At 46.9% G+C, this 17,918-nt stretch overlaps 1 protein-coding gene across 7 annotated transcripts in view; it reads left to right on the top strand.

Moving 5' to 3' along the window:
• The window catches only part of ZNF395 (zinc finger protein 395), a 41,840-nt gene that overhangs the window by 10,960 nt on the left and 12,962 nt on the right, over window positions 1–17,918 (top strand). For 5 of the 7 annotated variants that reach the window (XM_082468922.1, XM_082468921.1, XM_082468925.1 and 2 more), the window contains 3 exons: window positions 14,497–14,743; window positions 16,086–16,318; window positions 17,592–17,699. In XM_082468922.1, coding sequence (XP_082325048.1) covers window positions 14,497–14,743; window positions 16,086–16,318; window positions 17,592–17,699 — 588 coding nt within the window. The remainder of the gene's footprint in view (window positions 1–14,496; window positions 14,744–16,085; window positions 16,319–17,591; window positions 17,700–17,918) is intronic. The other 2 variants (XM_082468926.1, XM_082468927.1) reach the window with 1 other exon arrangement.

Raw genomic sequence — 17,918 nt, 5'->3', positions numbered from 1 at the left:
TGGGTCAGGACTCAGTTTGTGGCCCCAGGGCTGCTGAAAATGGAATTTTGTCTTTAGGGAAAGCAAGAAGGTGGGTGTGGGGTGGAAAATGGCAAATAACAATAAATAAAACAGATTGACATACGGAGGACTAATGTGTTTATTGGCCGGTTGTATTCAGTATAATGAATGAACCAAGGTGGGGACCTTTAACTGACTGCTGGGTCCTCTGCTTGGCTGCGGAGGTTCTGGGAGTGTCCTTGACCATCTCCTCCTTCATTTTCTCCACTGCAGATTTATATCACCAGGTGTAGCACGTTAAAAACCATCCCAACATCAGGGACGAGTCTGAACCTTGTGATTGCTCTGTAGGCTTAGTGACAGAGGGAACAAGAGACAGATTTAAAGAAACTTTCGGGTGGGATTTTCCAGGAATGCATATATTTAGTTGCTATCCGACAGTAAATTTGTGGTTTGAATGAAGATTTTTTTTGTTTTTGCATTTTTATTATTTGTACCTTACATGTGGAAGTTTAATTTTGCCTAAATTTTACTTAAATATATGGTTTATTTAGAATCCACCCTGATTATTTTAAAATTTTAGATTTTCTTGCTGATATTTTTGGATTACTTCTTTTGCTGTTGGGGACACTGCAAGGGCCAAGTCACTTAGCAGACATTTCTTAGAGAAAATCCACAAGGAGAACAGAGGTTTATCTCATCTTTTGGAGAAGAACACAAGATTTCTGTCACCAAGTGATTCATGCCTACATTTTGGCATTTGAAAAAAGTCAGTATTGGGCAAGGAAGTGCTCTCTTCACGTGGAGTAATTTCAGGGTGCACACCTAGGGGGCGTCAGTTTTCGATGTATGTAAAAAATGTAGGCAGAACTTGGTAACTGGAACTAAAGTTGGAAGTCTTTGTGCACTTGATAAAGGGCCCAGGCCACCTTTATCTCAGTATCATTTGGACCTCACACAGTGTATGGCACGTCATCTGTGCTTGTCGCATTGCTGTGAATCGGCTCCCTGGGCCACAGAACAGTGGGTATGGGAAAAACTTAGGGTATCATACTTTTTTTTTTTTTTAAGGCAAAACATGATAAGAAGTAACAGCTCTCAGCCTTTTTTGTCCTTTGAGTATTGGGAAGCCATAAAACTCTTTTAGTAAAAACAACCACACTCAATGGTTGTTTTTCAAAGTGCAGGGGGAATGAAAAACTCCCTGTCCTCTATTTTTCTTCTGCCGAAAACGAATTGCTCCTGGTGCGCCGTTCTTAAATTCCTGTGTCCTCTATCCATTTTAATCTTGTTATCTATTTTTATGGTGACTGTCGCCATGGTACTTGTGCTCTTTACATAGCACAACAGAGATTTCAGATGTCTGATAGGACAGCTCAAAGTTCTGCTGCAGCTAGCAGAGAAACTGTACTGGGGTAGTTTTTTTTTTTTTAAATTGAGGTGTAATTTGCATACAGTGGAATGCTCAGATCTGAAATGTGCTGTTTGATCAGTTCTGACAAATGCATTTCGAGACCGAACATTTCCATCACCTCCGAAGTGTTCCACGTGACCTTTTCCAGTGAATCTTCCCCCGATCGGAAGGACCACAGCTCTGTTTTCTATCACCCTAGGTTAGTTTTGCCTACTCTAGGTCCTTAATATTAGAATTTTGTGTTTCTAAGGACTTTTCACGTAGTGTCTTGAAGAGGTGGAGGTGGAGGAGTGTCTGTGTTTAAAAATCAGCGTTCTGTGTGGTTAGGTGGCCCTGGGGGAGTAAATGATATTTTGGAGCTTTTCTAATGTGGTGGTCAGATTCTTCCTTCTCATTAGCCCACAGGATCTGAATTTATGTTAGAAATCCTGATTCCCAGATGGAAGAGTCTGAGGCACAGCCGGCTAGGCCTGGTGTGGATTACGTGTGGTTGGGCGAGGGCTGCCATTATTGGCAAGTGCGTGTGTGCGTGTGCATGTGCGTCTGTGTGTGTGTGTGTGTGTGTGGTGGAGAGCTGGAACGCTCAACTAGAAGAACTGAAATCGCTCCTTGGACATCCCTTTGAATTACCCAGAAGTCCTCTGACATGCCTTTCTCTTTTTTCTTGCCTCTTCCTTGAACTAGTGTATAAATTGAACGGTCCACAGAGTCACAGAGTTGGGCTTCTAATATTGAAACAAGATCTGTGTTGCAGAGCCCACTGCTTTGTACTGCTGAGCGCTCAGCCTCCTGGGAAGCGTGTGTGAGATTCGAGTAGAAATTGCCCCCAAACACGTGACTGAAATGTACGGAGCAGGGTCAGTTTCTTTCTTTTTTTAAAAAATTACATGGTGAAATGAAATTTTCATTACACAAGTAGTACTTGAACACATTCTCTGTAGGGGGAAAAAAAATGCAAACCTTCCAGAGCAAACAAAATCTTCCTTGACAACCACTCCTAATCCCAGCCCTTCCCCAGAGGTTAACCACTGTTACGAGTTTGTTGGTATTCTCCAAATGCTTAACATACTTGCATTTATACCTAAAGAACTTAAAAGAAGCTAAGTGCACTCACTAGAGTAGTAGTGTGCTGGCCCCCTCCACCCCACTACATCGCAGGGATGGCTTCCTGTCAATATGTATAGGTCTTATTGATTTTGTTTAACTCCTGCATAGCCTTCCTTAGAATCACAAGGCTAAACTGTTGGTTGATTTAGCCTAATTGATGGCCATTTAAGTTATTTCCAAATCCTCTGCTGTTACAAATGCTGTTACAATAAACATGGCCGTACATGCCTCTTTGTCACACATGTGAGTGTTTCTCTAGGGTAGATCCTGAGAAAGGGGACTTGCTAGGTAACAGGGTACATTAATTTTAAATCTTAATAAAGACCCATTACAAGGTCAGTTCCAAGCTTAGATTTAACGTAGGCCGGGCATACATGAGGTGGGCTCATACACGAAGCGATTGTTTTCTAAGAATGGGGCAGGCTTTAGGGTGTGCGAGTGTGTGGCCCCCATGCTTCAACACGGTTTGGCTGGAAGGGTGGGTGTTGGGAAGGGCTCCGCTGAGCCCCATAGTCAGTTCTGTCTGGCCCCCTGAGGACTTTGGCCTGCGTGTTGGAGAGGAATTACCGGATGGGTGAACAGAAGTGGTGGACTCTGGATGGTAAATTCTAAACCCAGTTCATTCCCTAGCTGGACATCTTCAACGCATCTGTGAGTCTTCTCCGTCCGTCTTTAGAATACAAAGTGTGGCCTCACGCTAATTATACAGCACAGATCTATGAACGTCACTCTGGAGCGTATTAAGTGCTTTAATAAACAAGTGCTGGGTGTGGGATGCAGGAGGAGCTCAGCGAGGCCTAAAGCTCTCTAAAGGCAGGGTCTGAAGCTGAGGCTCCGTCATTCTTCCGTTCAGTTCATTGGCAAGAGCCTGCACGTGTGTCGAGTACCGGCAGATTGTTTAGAACGCTGGTGTTTTGGTTCTGCGGCTCCCCTTGCCCTGGGTTTCTGATGAGTCGGTTTTGCCCTGTGTGCTGTGTAGGTCTGCACGGGTGAATGTGGATCCAGATCTGGGACAGCTGGAACCCGGGACTGAAGCGTCAGATTTGGGGGGTTGTTCTCGCAGAGGCTGGTCACGCTCTGCCTCGGGAAGGCCTGGCAGCGGGCCTTGAACCGCCCTGGGCAGGGCACCAAGATGGAGATTTCAGCTGGAAGAGGAGGGCAGGGTTGGGACCCGTGTGCTGAGAGCGAGGTGAGGGGCCAGGTCACGTGGGCTCTGCTTTGGGCCACAGGGCAGAGCCGGCCGGCTGGGTGTTGAGCTCTCGAGGCAGGGAGCCCTGGGATTGGTTCACCGTGGCCAGCTGGCCTCTAAATGGAATATGCTGGATTTCTCGGTTCCCCTGTCTTGCCGAAATCAGTTCTGTTGGGATTTCAGTTAATCAGCGGCTCACCTGTGGTCAACTTCTTGATTCCCTTTAGAGTCAGTAGTAGTATTACTGGTTCGGGTTGAATATCCTTTTGCAACCTCAGTTTCCAGATGCCAGCGGGACACTGGCTCCTAAGCTCTCTGAGTGGCGCACCGTGTCATTTAGCTGTCTAGTGCTGGTCTGAAATTGGGGAACAGGGGAGGCAACACATCTGTTGAGATCCTTTCACATGCTGCGCACTGTTCTCATTTTTCACGGTGAGGCAGGAAACTGAGGCTCCGAGGTGGTGGCTTGTTGCCGAAAGTCACACAGGTCAAGGTGACGGGCTGCCACGAGCCCTTTCCCTGGAGAGGCGTCCTTGGCCGTGTGCCCGGGGTCAGCTTCTCTTGCACGTCTGTTTCCATTTCGAGGAGCCAGTTTTAGTAGCTCAGGTGTATCCAGCCTTTTTTTTCCCCTGAGCCACAGCATTCCTGGGGGATGGGAAGCATTCCCGTTGGTACTGGGGGAGATGCTCCAATCCCAGGAGATCAGAGCAATCTCCCTGGAGAAGGTGATAGAGTGACAGCGTGAGGAGCCACTGCCATCCTGAGACAGAAAGCCTGTACGGTCAGCCGGGAAGTCAGAAGGGAGGGAAAAGTTGGATAAAAAGTTGATCTGTAGAGGCCTGTTATCGCCCTTCTGGCTAGACACATCTATTCCCTTGGCTGGTCAGCCATCCTGGTCTTGGAACAAATTCTGGCACCCAGCTCTTATTTCAGGTTTTTAAATGTTATCAGCCACTAGAATGTTCTGTCATCCCAACAGCACGTGTTTCTTATCTCGTGACTTATAACTGCCAAGATTACACTTTTATTTCCCACTGGCTGGTTTGGCACCGGTGGCTCCTAGATGAGACTTGGATTCCGGAGGGGTATCTTGGGCACCTTGATCCCTTCCCGTACCTGTTTCTCTTTTCTGGTTTGGTGTCTCCAGTTGACTCATCCTGTCTGCGTGTGCATAGTTTCTCATCTATAATTTTGCATCTTCAACTCCTGGCCAGGCCACTCCGGGCCACTCCCCGGACCAGGTGGTTCCTTTCTTGGGCACCTGCAGCCCTGTGTGCTCTGATTATCCACCCCTGTAGAGGGCTGCTACCTTTTTATTACCTATTGATTTCAGCCAGGAAAGTCACCAGGTGGCTCTCACCTTCCCTACAACTGCCGCCCCCCACCGTCTGTTTATTTAGCATAGTCAGGGAATGTGATTATTCATTCAAATGACTGTTGAGTTCTGAATAGTTTTTCTACTTTAACCACTTCAATGAAAAAATAGAGCCTGCATTTCTCTGCCTTCAAAGTGGGGGAGAACATAAGGGGCCCTTTTCTTGCATCTCGGGGTTGGCACCTCAGGCATCATGATCACAGAGCTTTTCTGGCGTGTGCACCACTCAGGGCCTTACACTAATGGGTCCTGGACTGTTAGGCGTTTTAAATTCTCCCCTCTGTGTTTTATATTTTGGGGGATGGTTCTTTTATTGCCAGCTTTCCCTTTTCATTACTGTAAGTGCCTCTAATAGATCCCTTCTTCCCAATGAAACTCACGCTTTCTTCCTCACAGCGTTCATTGTGAGGATCAGACAAGGCAATGTGAAGGCATTGGGGCTGGGAACTCCGGAGCCCTTCCAGCCCGAGCCCCTGTCCTGCTGCTGGGTCTCCCGTTGAGGGGAAGAGAGAACGAGTCCAGGGAGGGGCCAGGAAAGCTGCAGGCACCCCAGCTGGCTAGCTCGGGCAAATCCGTGGCCTTCTGGAGGAACCTCAGTTTTCTGAGCTATAAAATTGGGATTAAATTGTCCCTCCGTGTTTCCTTGAGTTGCCAGGAGGTCAGAAAAAAAAGGAAGCCTCGAATGTGTGTATCAAAGTGACTGTAAACCCAAATGCCATTCAGGCATTCATTGGCGGTTAACGTTCAGGTTGGAAGCTTACCCTGCAAACTGCTGGAGGGAACTGTCAGTTCTCGGAGGCTTGTTCTCGCGGAGATACTCAGCTCCTGGCTCCCTCCTTCCTGCTGGCTCTGGGTAGGATGCTGAGTCAGCAGTCATGCATCGCCGTGCCTCCTGCGTCTCACATAGTTTTGGTACAGCCAAATCAGGTTTAACCACAGTGCAGGCACCCACATGTATACACATGCATGCGTGCCCCGTGCATGTACGAAAACAGTGCTGGATCATCTCTCCCTCTCACATGGCACGTTCGTAGGCATGCTTTTACTTATCCCTGCTTCCTTATAAAGCATTTTCTACCTGTTTTCAAGAAAACACTGCTATCTTAGAACCAAGTCTGAACACTGAAGCGCTACTAAGACGCTGTGACTGTTCTTCATTTTTGGGCGAGCAGCAGGTCTTATTTCTTACAACACATTATTATTATTATTTTTTTAAAGTAGAGGGAAGGATTTTTTATTTATTTATTTTATTTTTGGCTGTGTTGGGTCTTTGTTTCGTGCGAGGGCTTTCTCTAGTTGCGGCAAGCGGGGGCCACTCTTCATCGTGGTGCGCGGGCCTCTCACTAACGCGGCCTCTCTTGTTGCGGGGCACAGGCTCCAGACGCGCAGGCTCAGTAGCTGTGGCTCACGGGCCTAATTGCTCCGCGGCATGTGGGATCTTCCCAGACCAGGGCTCGAACCCGTGTCTCCTGCATTGGCAGGCAGATTCTCAACCACTGCGCCACCAGGGAAGCCCAACACATTATTTTTTAAATCTGGGGCTCTCCTCACCTATGGGAATAGCATCTCTTCAAAATCATAAATTTGATGGGATAAGCAAGGGCTTGCCGTCTAAGGGAGATGCAGTCCGTCGGAACTAATAGAAGTAGTTACAGATCACTGAGCCCTGTGTGCCCAGTGTTGTGCTAAGAATTGTCTTGTTTCATACAGAGTAGTGTATGCACGACAGAGCAATGAATAAAGGGCACTGGTGGTTTTGAAAGCAAATGGGGAGCTAGGTGTGAAGGAAGGGGAAGTATAGTTCTGGGCTGAACTGTGAAAATGCTTTCCTTCCCTGCCGGCAGTGCAAACAGAATGGTCTCTTTTACTTGACTGAATGGCTGTTGTGCAGTCAGACCAACAAAAGTATTTGTTGATCAGGGTCATTTGTTATTTGCTGGAGAAAATTCAGTGTAACCAGATCAGGTGACCTATTTCTGTGGCCCATCTGCTGGGATATGAAAATAGCATGGCTATTTGGGGCCCTTATTTTCTCCTTCCATTTTTCTGTTACATCTAGTACTCAGTGATGGGAAGCCTGGACACTCAGTTATAGGAAATGCTGTGGAGAGGATCCAGCCCCGAATGGGGGATGGGCAACCTTTAAGATCCTTGCCAGTCCTGATCGTCTAATTTTAATTTTACCGGTAGTCTAAACTATTATACATTGAGGCAGTGTAATCCAGTTTTTAAAAACCTTCAGACGTGCCACAACTAAAGATCCTGCACGTGGCAACGAAGATCCTGTGTGTTGCAACTAAGACCCGGCACGGCCAAATAAATAAATAAATAAATATTTTAAAAAACCCAAAAGCCTTCAGAAGAAGACAACAATTAGAATGACCTGAGAATCCAAATGGTCATTCTCTGAACAGCTGATTTAGAAATCTTGGTATTGAATCAATTACTAATATGCTCAGTGCTGTGATCTTAAGCTCATATCATGAAAACCTAAAATGCATACCACACATTTAAAAAATGGTGTAACAGGACCTGATGTATAACTTGAGAGACCTAGATGTTTTAGTGCAGGCCCTTGGCTACCCTTGGAGGTTTTTCTGTCCAAAGCCAGGCTGGGAAGAAAATCCTCTGGGAAGAAATGGTCAATATATGCTCAGTGAAGTGAATTTTTTTTTTTACTTTTTCTGGAGAAGTCACCCCAGAAGAAAATAAGACTTAAGAAACTACCAGGCAGCATTTGGGCGGTGATGGTGGAGTATGGCAACTTACATCTTTCTGCCAAGGTTCAGATGGCAAGGACCACAGACGTATTTGCATATAGTCATCAATATGCTGTGGATGCACATGGCATCTCTCAAAAGAGATCGTCCCTGGCCAAGAATTGCTGAAAAATGAATTGTTTTGGACAAATGAATTGTCCTATTCGCCACTGAATTCTGTTATAAAATAAAAGATGTGGTGTGCTGCAGCATTTTGACCTTTGCATGAGCTTAGAATGTCGCACTGAAAAAAGAAATTAAGTTAAAACTTTACAGATTTAAAAGAAAACATTAGGGACTTCCCTGGTGGCGCAGTGGTTAAGAATCCGGCCGCCAATGCAGGGGACACGGATTCGAGCCCTGGTCCGAGAAGATCCCACATGCCGTGGAACAACTAAGCCTGTGTGCCACAACTACTGAGCCCACGTGCCACAACTACTGAAGCCCGTGGGCCTAGAGCCCATGCTCCGCAACAAAAGAAGCTACTGCAATGAGAAGCCCACGTGCCACAACTAGAGGAAGCCCGCACACAGCAACGAAGACCCAACGCAGACATAAGTAAATAAATAAATAAAATTAAAAAGAAAACATTAGCAACTTTCTGGTAAAAGATTAAGAATGATATGCAAAATATTAGCCAAAGAACCCAAAACTCAAATCAATGTTCTGTGCAGTGGTTACCAGGGGAGATCATAGAGTAGAAAGCTGAGGGTTAGTGGAGAACCTGAAACTCTTGGAAGAGGAGTAATGCCCGGCACCTTGGTCCCTAAATTGTTCATTAGAGAGGCAGCAAAGCACCCATGCTTCGGCAAATGGGAGTCTTACTCCAAACTTCACCCTCCTTAACGACAAAAAAAGAAACCCATCGCCAAAAACCCCATTAGTTGTGTAATCAGTTTGACTTTATGACCTGTGTCCTGGAAGTGCTACTCGGTGACGTCATGGCCTGTTGCCACAGGAGGTAGGAGAGAGCGCCTGTTGAGCGTGGGCACATGAGCGTGCGCGCACACACACATGGATGTGCTGAGACCTGGGATTGTCTGGCAACAGTGACATGTCAAATGGCAATTTGCAACTTAGAACCACAGAGAGGGTTTGTTTTCCTATTCTGTCTGTCCCAGTTATTTAACTGATGGCAGATGTCCTCATTAAGGGCTGTTAGCGCATCAGAAGATGTTTGCTGAGCCTGGAAAAGGGCTAACCCCTTTTACATGGACCAAAATACATCTTCTCGGGTAGCCAGTCCCTGCCTGTGGGTGACAGTGGTGTGGTGAGAAGCAAAGAGGACTCGGGATATCTTAAAACTGTACATCAGCCAGGAAGTCTTTTTTAGCTTGAGTTTATGTTTCGGTCAAGGACTTCAGTAAGTCGAAAATGTAACATTGTAAAGCTGATTTGACTATGTGTTGAAACACTGTTATTGTTACCCTGAAATAGATGTTTTCTTGATTTCTCTTTGCTGTACCAGAACCATATGGCAAGTTAGGGGCTGGCTGGTTATTATGGACCATCAATAGCTCCCAAGAAAGAAACCAATAGGGGGGTGAGTTGAAAGTAGAGATCAGGGAAGAAAGATTTGAAGGAAGCGGTGGTTACATGGGTAGAAACATGCTGGGAGGGGGTTGGGACCCTCGAGCTAAGGTATAAAGTAACAGGCCGTCCTGGAAGGTCCCTCTAGAGTCCAGATTACCCTGGATCCTCTTCCTGCCTGCATGGCGGACCCTCTGTAGGTGCTTGAATTCACTTCCGAATCCCCGAAGGACTTGAGGGATGGTGTTATCTGTTGAGCCATGTTCCTAATGTAATGCTGATCAACAAACCTGGCCATCCTGCCCAGCCTACATTTAGTCTAGATTCATGTTTTTTCACTTCCATGCTATCAATCCGCAGTGTAAATTTGGCTAAGATTTCCCTTAACTTTTGGGATTGATTACATTATCTCTCTGCACCCTCTCAGAGGGCAATATTGTGTATAAAGGTCTTCCCAAACCGCTCAATGATTAACAGTGACCTGGACTGCTGAACAAGGTTGGAGGAAAGCATTGACCTTTATTTTGTAGGTGGGAGGCTAAGATGCAAGTGGAGAATGGGTTTTCAAGGAAGGAAAAAGCGCACAAGGAGACTTGCAGGATTGGGAGCTGGTTTTTTGCTTGTTTGTTTTGCTTTTGCTTTTTTTTTTTTCCTGTAGAGGTTCACTGACATAGGGGAAAAAAATACCACGTAGATGAAAAGCAACTTGTGTGTTTTATTTTGAGAGATCTCACACCTATTGGAATAATGGTATTTGACATTGACACCAGATAGACATGAGTTCAGTCCCTAGTGGCTGCCTTTCCTGGTTGTGTAGCCTTGGCAACCTAACCTCTCAGTGGCTCAGTTTCCTCATCAGAAATAAAAGACCGTATGTTTATCTTAAGTCGCTCTGAGGATTAAATTAGGTACAATTTGCGAAAGCTGGTGCTATTAGGCATTTAATAAAGGCAGTTTCCCTTCCTTCTTTCTCTTCTGCTTTTAAAAATTAAGATTTGGGCACACTATAAATAAATAATAAAAGGTATTTCAGGGTGGATTCAGGCCAGTTAAAGGTGAAAGGCCAGAGAACGCATGTGGGAAGAAGCCGGAAGTGGGCAGGTTCACCAACTGTGCAAATCCAGCAGGCTTTGGAAGGTGCAGCTTCACAAACCAAGTAAAAAGCGTTCTTTACATTTAAAAAAAAAAAAGACTTAACAAAAACATCGTCAGAGTCTGTTAGCCAAATATTTCAGGCTCCGTCTGGAAGCCCAGGAATTTTGGAAATACTACCCTTTCTTCATTTTCAGTGGTAGAAACCTCAAACTTCCTGCTGTGGAAAGTGGGGGTGGCCACTGTGTTTTTTTCTTTCTTTCTTTTTTTTTTTTTTTTTTGGGTCAAGAGCAGGATTGTTTCTTTCTCTGGATGGATGCTGCCATCTGATGTCTCTAAGTGGCACTGTGGCTTCACTTCTAGCTCAGCGACATTAAACTGAGGGTTAGAGGTTCTTGTTTCTGGCTTGAGGCTTCGAGGATGGTGGTAGGTGACTGAGTTTTTAAACGCAAATTAGCACCAAGTTAGCTTGGACATTTTTTTTTGGTAGTGGTAAAGAATTTACTCCTTACGTTTTTATTCCTTTTGATGACATACATAGTAAAGCTTTCCAATAGAGTGTTACTAAATATAAAGTCACCAGACACCTAGAGAGGAACTCTGTAGGATGCTGTGATTTTGACCTTTTTCTTATCTCTTTGCTTTCTAGGGAATTCATGGTGGAGATACCATACTCTCTGATTCTAGCCCTTGAAGCTCTGAGTAAAACACTGATAAAAATGTGCCAAACCCTTTTCCTCTATATTTCGACTTTATTCTTATCTTTTAAGCTTATTTTTACCCTTCACGTTTTGTTATTGTGGAGATGTTTGCTGAGCATACTTTCCTGGGATGGTTGGGAAGGAGGCCAGGAATCGGGAGACGTGAAGATGGCATGGGACCCAAACGAAGCCCCGAGGTACTTCTGGACAAGGGTGAAAAGTAAAGAAGGTTTATGAAACTATTCAAAGAAAGTTTGAACCCATAGCTGTGGTGCAGTTTTCTCCTGGCGTGGGTGCGGCCAGGGGCAGAGGGGTGGGAGGGAGGAGAAAGGCCGCTGGAACAGTCTCTGGGAATGCCAAGCTTAATAGACAGGGGTGGAGTTAGCCTGATGGGCATTCCAGGTAGGGAAATGGTGTTGGTATTGAGTCCGTGAAAATCCTAGTATTTTACACCTGCCACAGCACCGGGGATATGCTCTGTACAAATCAGTGCCTCGGCTAAATACTGACTGGAGAGGTGAGTTAAGAGGGAACAGAGGACCTGGGGCAGCAGAGATTCGGAGTGTGCTAGGGTACCCGGAGGGAATGAGCCACAGGATGGCTGAGGAGCCACGAGCGCTCTGGAGAAGGGGCAGCGTGAGTTCGCAGGGTGCCAGGTCTGATTCTTCCCCTTCCGCCAGCAGACCCAGCAGGCCTGGGAGCAGCTGTGCCCCCTGGTAGCGATCCACCCCTCGAGCCCTGTGCGGATGCGAGGGATTCTGGTTTCTGGGGGTGAAGGGACTGCAAAGTTCTGACCTGTTGTTGGGTGACCAGTGAAAGTCAGTTCTTGGAGAGGAGCTGGTGGGAATGAAGCTGCTGAGAAGGGCAACCAGTAACCTGAGGACCGGGAGGGGGAACCAGGAAGGAGGGTATGCCTGGGGTTGTGAGCACAAAGCTTGACCCTCTGGTGCTGGGCAGTGCCTTGTGACCCAGGTCACGACATGGACAGCAGAGATGGAAGTCAGTGGAGTCCAAGGAGGTGAGAATAGGGAAGTAGAGGCCATAGGTCATGGGCCCCAGGCAGAGGGTATTTGGAAAGAGGAGGGGGAGCGTGGTGTCGTCCTAAAAAAAAACACAGACTTTGAAGTCAGTAGGTCCTGAGGGGCCCTGATTTGGCCTTTTACCCTGACCTTGGTCAAGTCTTTTAATCTCTCTGGGTCTTTGTTTTTTTGAGAACAGAATAAGGATGGACGCTAATGGTACCTGTGGAATGAGAGAATGCCAGTACCACACTTAGAGTCTAGCACATAGGAAATGCTCTTCAGTGTTAGGTATGGATACCGTGTCTACACATAAATGAGGTGTTAAGAGGTGAGCTGTCCAAATAACCTGGGGGTTACATCTTATTACCTAATGGGGGAAAAAGGGATTATGCATCATCTTTTTAAGAACATGAAAGGTTAGTCTAATACAGAATTATTTAGAAGCCTGTGTCCAGAGGGCTTCTACTGGAACGTTCTGATTGCTCCTTGAAGGTCGATAAGGGGAGTATTAGCGTTGTGACTTACAGATGAGGAAACAGGCTCTGAGCGGGGTCCACAGTGCGGCCGGAGGCAGATCTACCGTGTTTTCTCTGCATCCTGCTTAGCAGGGAGGCTGTGGATCCGGGCTGGGATTTCCCAAGAGCAAGCTCGTTGACTGTTTTGAATCTCTGAGGTCCCATGAGATTGACTTCCTCTTTTCTGGAATGGTGAAGGCACCTGAAGGTCAAGGGGTGTCCCCCGCCCTCCCCCCACCCCGCCGCCGCCCTGGGGCTTATAGAGTGTCGGCTGGTTAGAACCCCGCCTCTCAGGCAGGAGGATTTTGACTAAAGGAGCATCACACCAAGCCTTCTGGTGTTGTCTCCTTCCTAGCTCTGCTTCCCTATAAAATGCAGAGGACAGCGCCCCCCAGTGCCCTGCTTTCTGGAGTAGTATACGTGGGGGCGAGCTGATGGCTCTGAGCACGCAGAGATGATGTGTGCGGTTTCCAGAGCAGCTCCTGTCCATCGTGGGGTGACCGTGCAGAGGCCTGGAACGGTTCTCCTTGGTCCACGTCAGGGCTGTGGTCCTGCGTTTCCATCAGCCCTGAATGCTCGAGTGGCCTAAGCCCGGAGCCTGTCGGGGGCAGGGTGCAGGCAGCTGGGAGGCGCTGAGAAGACCTGGGTTTGGAGTCAGGAGACCAGATCTCGTTCAGACCCTGACACCAACTACCTGTATCGCCAGGAATAAGTGGCTTAAGCTCCGCACATGAGTTCCCTCAAGTGGAAAACAAGGATAGTTAGCACGGCTCACTTCTGTGGCTGCTGGCAACTTTGAAGCCAGCTGAGCTTGAGAATCTGAGTGTCTGACAGACCCCCTCCCGCTCTGACTTAGTGCTGTGGTAATAGCATCCTGACCCACGAAGCGGACGTTGGTGTGTGTGCTGAGGTGCTCCCTGCGGGCAGAGCAGTTTCAGCAACACAACCCTGGGTACAGCCCTCAGGAAGAAGAATAAGGAATTTGTTAAATTGGCAGTGATGCATCCGCCTAAGAAAGCACTGTGTGACTTATAAAAGTGAGATTGTAGAATAACATTTAGTGATGCCGTATAACCCACACAGGGTAAGTGTAAATTCAGTTTACCAAACCATGATCCCGTTTTTGTAGAAATAGAAATACATAAATCTATGTATAGGGGACTTCCCTGGTGGCGCAGGGGTTAAGAATCCGCCTGCCAATGCAGGGGACACGGGTTCGAGCCCTGGTCCGGGAAGATCCCACATGCCGCGGAGCAACTAAGCCCGTGCGCCACAACTACTGAGCCTGCGCTCTAGAGCCCGCGAGCCACAACTACTGAGCCCACGTGCCTCAACTACTGAAGCCCGCGTGCCTAGAGCCCGTGCTCCACAACAAAAGAAGCCACCACAGTGAGAAGCCCGTGCACCGCAACAAAGAGTAGCCCCCGCTCGCCGCAACTAGAGAAAGCCCACGCACAGCAAAGAAGACATAATGTAGCCAAAAATAAATACATAAATAAATTTATTTAAAAAAAAATCTATGTGTAGAAGAAAGCTTGGAATGCTGTATAGGAAACATGGGTATCTCTGGGAGGCTGCTTCTTGAGGGATTTGTTTTTCTTTGTGCTTATCAGTATATTCTAAATGTCATACTAGTAACAGGTATTACTTTTGTAAAAAGAACAAAGTGGTAAAAGTTACTTTAAAGTGTTTCATCCTTTTTAACGGGCGCTCACGGGTTCCGGCTGTGTGTACGGCTTCCTGATGCCTGCAGATACGGGATAAAGGACTCTGTGTCCCCTTTGCCTCCCAGGAAAGGCAGCGGCATGGCCAGCGTTCTGTCCCGGCGCCTTGGCAAGAGGTCCCTCCTGGGCGCCCGGGTGTTGGGGCCACCCGGGGCTGCCCCACCCTTGGAGCCTCAGGCAGAGCTGCTTGAGGGGGCGGCTCCCCAGCCGTTCCTTGCCTCTAAGGACACGTCCTGCCAGGAGCAGCCCAAGGAACTCCTCAAGGCTCCAGGCACCTCAGGCCTCCAGCAGGTGGCCTTTCAGCCTGGGCAGAAGGTAGGTTGATCCCCGAGTGGACAAATGTCCGATCTCCCCAGGCTTGCATCTGGCGGCCCAGTGGTGCCCTGAGTGAAACTCTCTGGGCACTGGCTTTAGCATAGACCTTTCCCCTGCAGCCATATGAGCCCTTGGGCAGCAGGCTTCCCAAGGGAAGGAGCAGACCCAGGGCTCCTCCATGACAATTCTGGGCTCAGGCCTGTTCAGAACCTCAGTTCAAAGCATGGCCAGAGCTGTTTCTCTTAATCTGTCTCAGTTTGCAACTTTACAAAAACAAGGGAAAGGATCTCAGACTTAACAGGAGACAGATAAGATTGCATCTTTGAATTACCTTTAGATGTTTTCAAGAGATGAAGGTGTTTGTTTAGTTAGAATGCCGTTTGGAGTCCCTTTTCCAGTGTTTCCTCCCCTGTGGCAGGGCTCAGGCATCACCTGTGCCTGATATTGTCACTAGATCCAGATGCATGGCTTCTCTTTCATTGCCTTCTCAAGAGCTGATAATAGAGGCTCTGCTTTCTGCCTCTGTTTCAAGGCTTGTGTCGTCCAGACATCTCTTCCCATGAGGTGAGGCCACCTGGCAACTGCTAGGCACCCTTGAAAGCAGTCAGCCTACTTCTTCACCACTACCATCTTGCTCCCAGGTAGACTCAGGATTCTCTGAAGGGAAAAATGCAGGGTGTGAGCAATTCAAGGCAATAGTTGGGGACCAGCAGATATATAGGACTTCAGAGGCTAGTCAGGGCAAGAAATCAGGAGGAGGGACACAGATTCCAAATGCGTTTGATTTGAGAATTTAATCCGTTTACATTTAAAGTAATTAGTGATAGGTAAGGACTTGGTATTGCTGTCTTGTTAACTGTTTTCTAACTGGTTTGTAATTCCTTTGTTACTTTCTTCTTCTCTTGCTGTCTTTTTTTTGGTGATTTGTTGATTTTTTTTTGGAGTCCTGTGCGTTGATTTATCTTTTGTGTATCTCCTAGAGGTTTTTTCTTTGTGGTTACCATGAGGCTTACAGAAAACATCCTATAGTTATAACAGTCTATTTTAAGATGATAACAACTTTAATTGCATATAGACTCCAAGTTAAAAAAAAATCCCAGAAACTGACACATTTGCTCTCTCCATCTAGAGAATTTATAAGGATTTGTTTTGGGAAGAACCAATCCACTGTAGCTAGTCTGGGTGTTCAGGTGGGAAGCAGGTACCTGGGAGCATCTGCTTGAATTGAAGATGAGTCAGAGCATGCAGTTTGTGGCATACGGCTCCTGGCTCCCAGAACTTGGGACATATGGAGTGAGAACTCCCAAGTGCTGACCACTGTTTGCTGTTTTTCTCTCCCCAGGTTTGTGTGTGGTACGGGGGTCAAGAGTGTACAGGACTGGTGGAGCGGCATAGTTGGGCAGAGGATAAGGTGACTGTCTGGCTGTTGGACCAGAAGTTACAAATCTGCTGCAAAGCGGAGGAGGTGTGGCCGGCCGAGCTACAGAGCCCCATCCCCCAGGCACCACCTCCCGAGCAGGGAACCCAGGCGCCAGCCTACAGGCCTGTCTCCAGGAACATTGATGTCCCAAAGAGGTTTGTGTGACAGAACCTGGGCTCTGAAAGACACATGGGTGGTGAGGTATGGGGTTTTGGGGTGCCTTGTGTTGGGGAAGGAATGTGGAACTACCAGGTGTCTAGTTGTCAAGATATCGGACAAATGGGATACAGTGAGAGGGCATCCTTTTGAAAAGACCCAGAAGGGCGTCTTTTCTTCCCTGTAACTCTATTATGGGTGATATAGCTTTGGCTAAGGGCTATTTTTTTCCCGTTTCATGCTCAAACTAAAATTAGGTCTTAGTTTTTCATGATGAGAGAGAAAAAATGGCTTAGATCAGGAGTCAGCAAACGTGTTCAGAATGGGCCAGAGAGTAAATAACGTAGGCTTTGTGGGCCAAATGGTCTCTGTCACAGCTGCTCTGCTTGGCTGTGGTCACGTGAAATCAGCCATAGATAGTATGTAAACAGGCGGGCGTGTTGTGCCCCAATAAAACTTTACTTAACGGACACTCAGATTTCAATTTCATGTCATTTCCATGTGTCATGTCAAGAAGGAATATTCTTCTTTTGATTTTTAAAACCATTTAAAAATTGTTAAGCCATTCTTAGCTTGTGAGCCAGGCTAAAACAGGCAGAAGGCTCAGTCTAGAGATTGCAGACCCCTGGTTAGATATTTAAAACTATTGACGTTGAATGAAGAATGCTTACTTTGCTTTAGAATTTTTTTTAAAAATTATTTTTACTTTTCTGGCCACACCGCACAGTATGCAGGATCTTAGCTCCCGACCAGGGATTGAACCCGCGCCCCCTGCAGTGGAAGCGCAGTCTTAACCACTGGACCCCCCAGGGAAGTCCCTGCTTTAGAATTTTATGACATGATTTTTTTCCCTGAGAATATGTATATTCTAATTTCTATGTTATATACTTTATGCACATTGATATTTTAAGATTAAAAAAGAAAATCTGCCAATGTGATTCTTTTTTTTTTTTTTAAATAAATTTACTTATTTTTATTTATTATTTTTCGCTGTGTTGGGTCTTTGTTGCTGCATGCGGGTTTTCTCTAGTTGCAGCGAGCAGGCGCTACTCTGTTGCGGTGTGCGGGCTTCTTATTGCAGTGGCTTCTCTTGTTGCAGAGCATGGGCTCTAGGCATGTGGGCTTCAGTAGTTGTGGCACGCAGGCTCAGTAGTTGTGGCTCGTGGGCTCTAGAGCTCAGGCTCAGTAGTTGTGGCGCACGGACTTAGTTGCTCCGCGGCATGTGGGATCTTCCTGGACCAGGGATCGAACCCGTGTCCCCTGCATTGGCAGGTGGATTCTTAACCACTGCGCCACCAGGGAAGTCCCTGCCAATGAGATTCTCGTATACAGGATGTGTAAGCAGTTGAGCCCTGCCCCCCGCCCCATCTGTGTTTGTCTGTGAGTATTACTGTTACTGACAGTACACCCCGTGTCTTGAGACCAGACCAGAGCAACAACATTTGTGATTGTCAATTCAATGGAATACTGGCAAAGAATTTGCCTTTCTATGCTGTGGAAATAAAAATACAAATAATCATATACAAAGGGGGATGCTGACACATTTAATACATTACTAGTTTTCGTTTAGCTGCTTCAAGCCCAGTTGTATATTTTAGT

This window comes from Balaenoptera physalus (assembly GCF_965194825.1).
Source record: "Balaenoptera physalus genome assembly, chromosome: 7".
In the NCBI taxonomy this organism is placed as follows: domain Eukaryota; kingdom Metazoa; phylum Chordata; class Mammalia; order Artiodactyla; family Balaenopteridae; genus Balaenoptera; species Balaenoptera physalus.
This window is presented reverse-complemented; position numbering and strand designations above follow the sequence as displayed.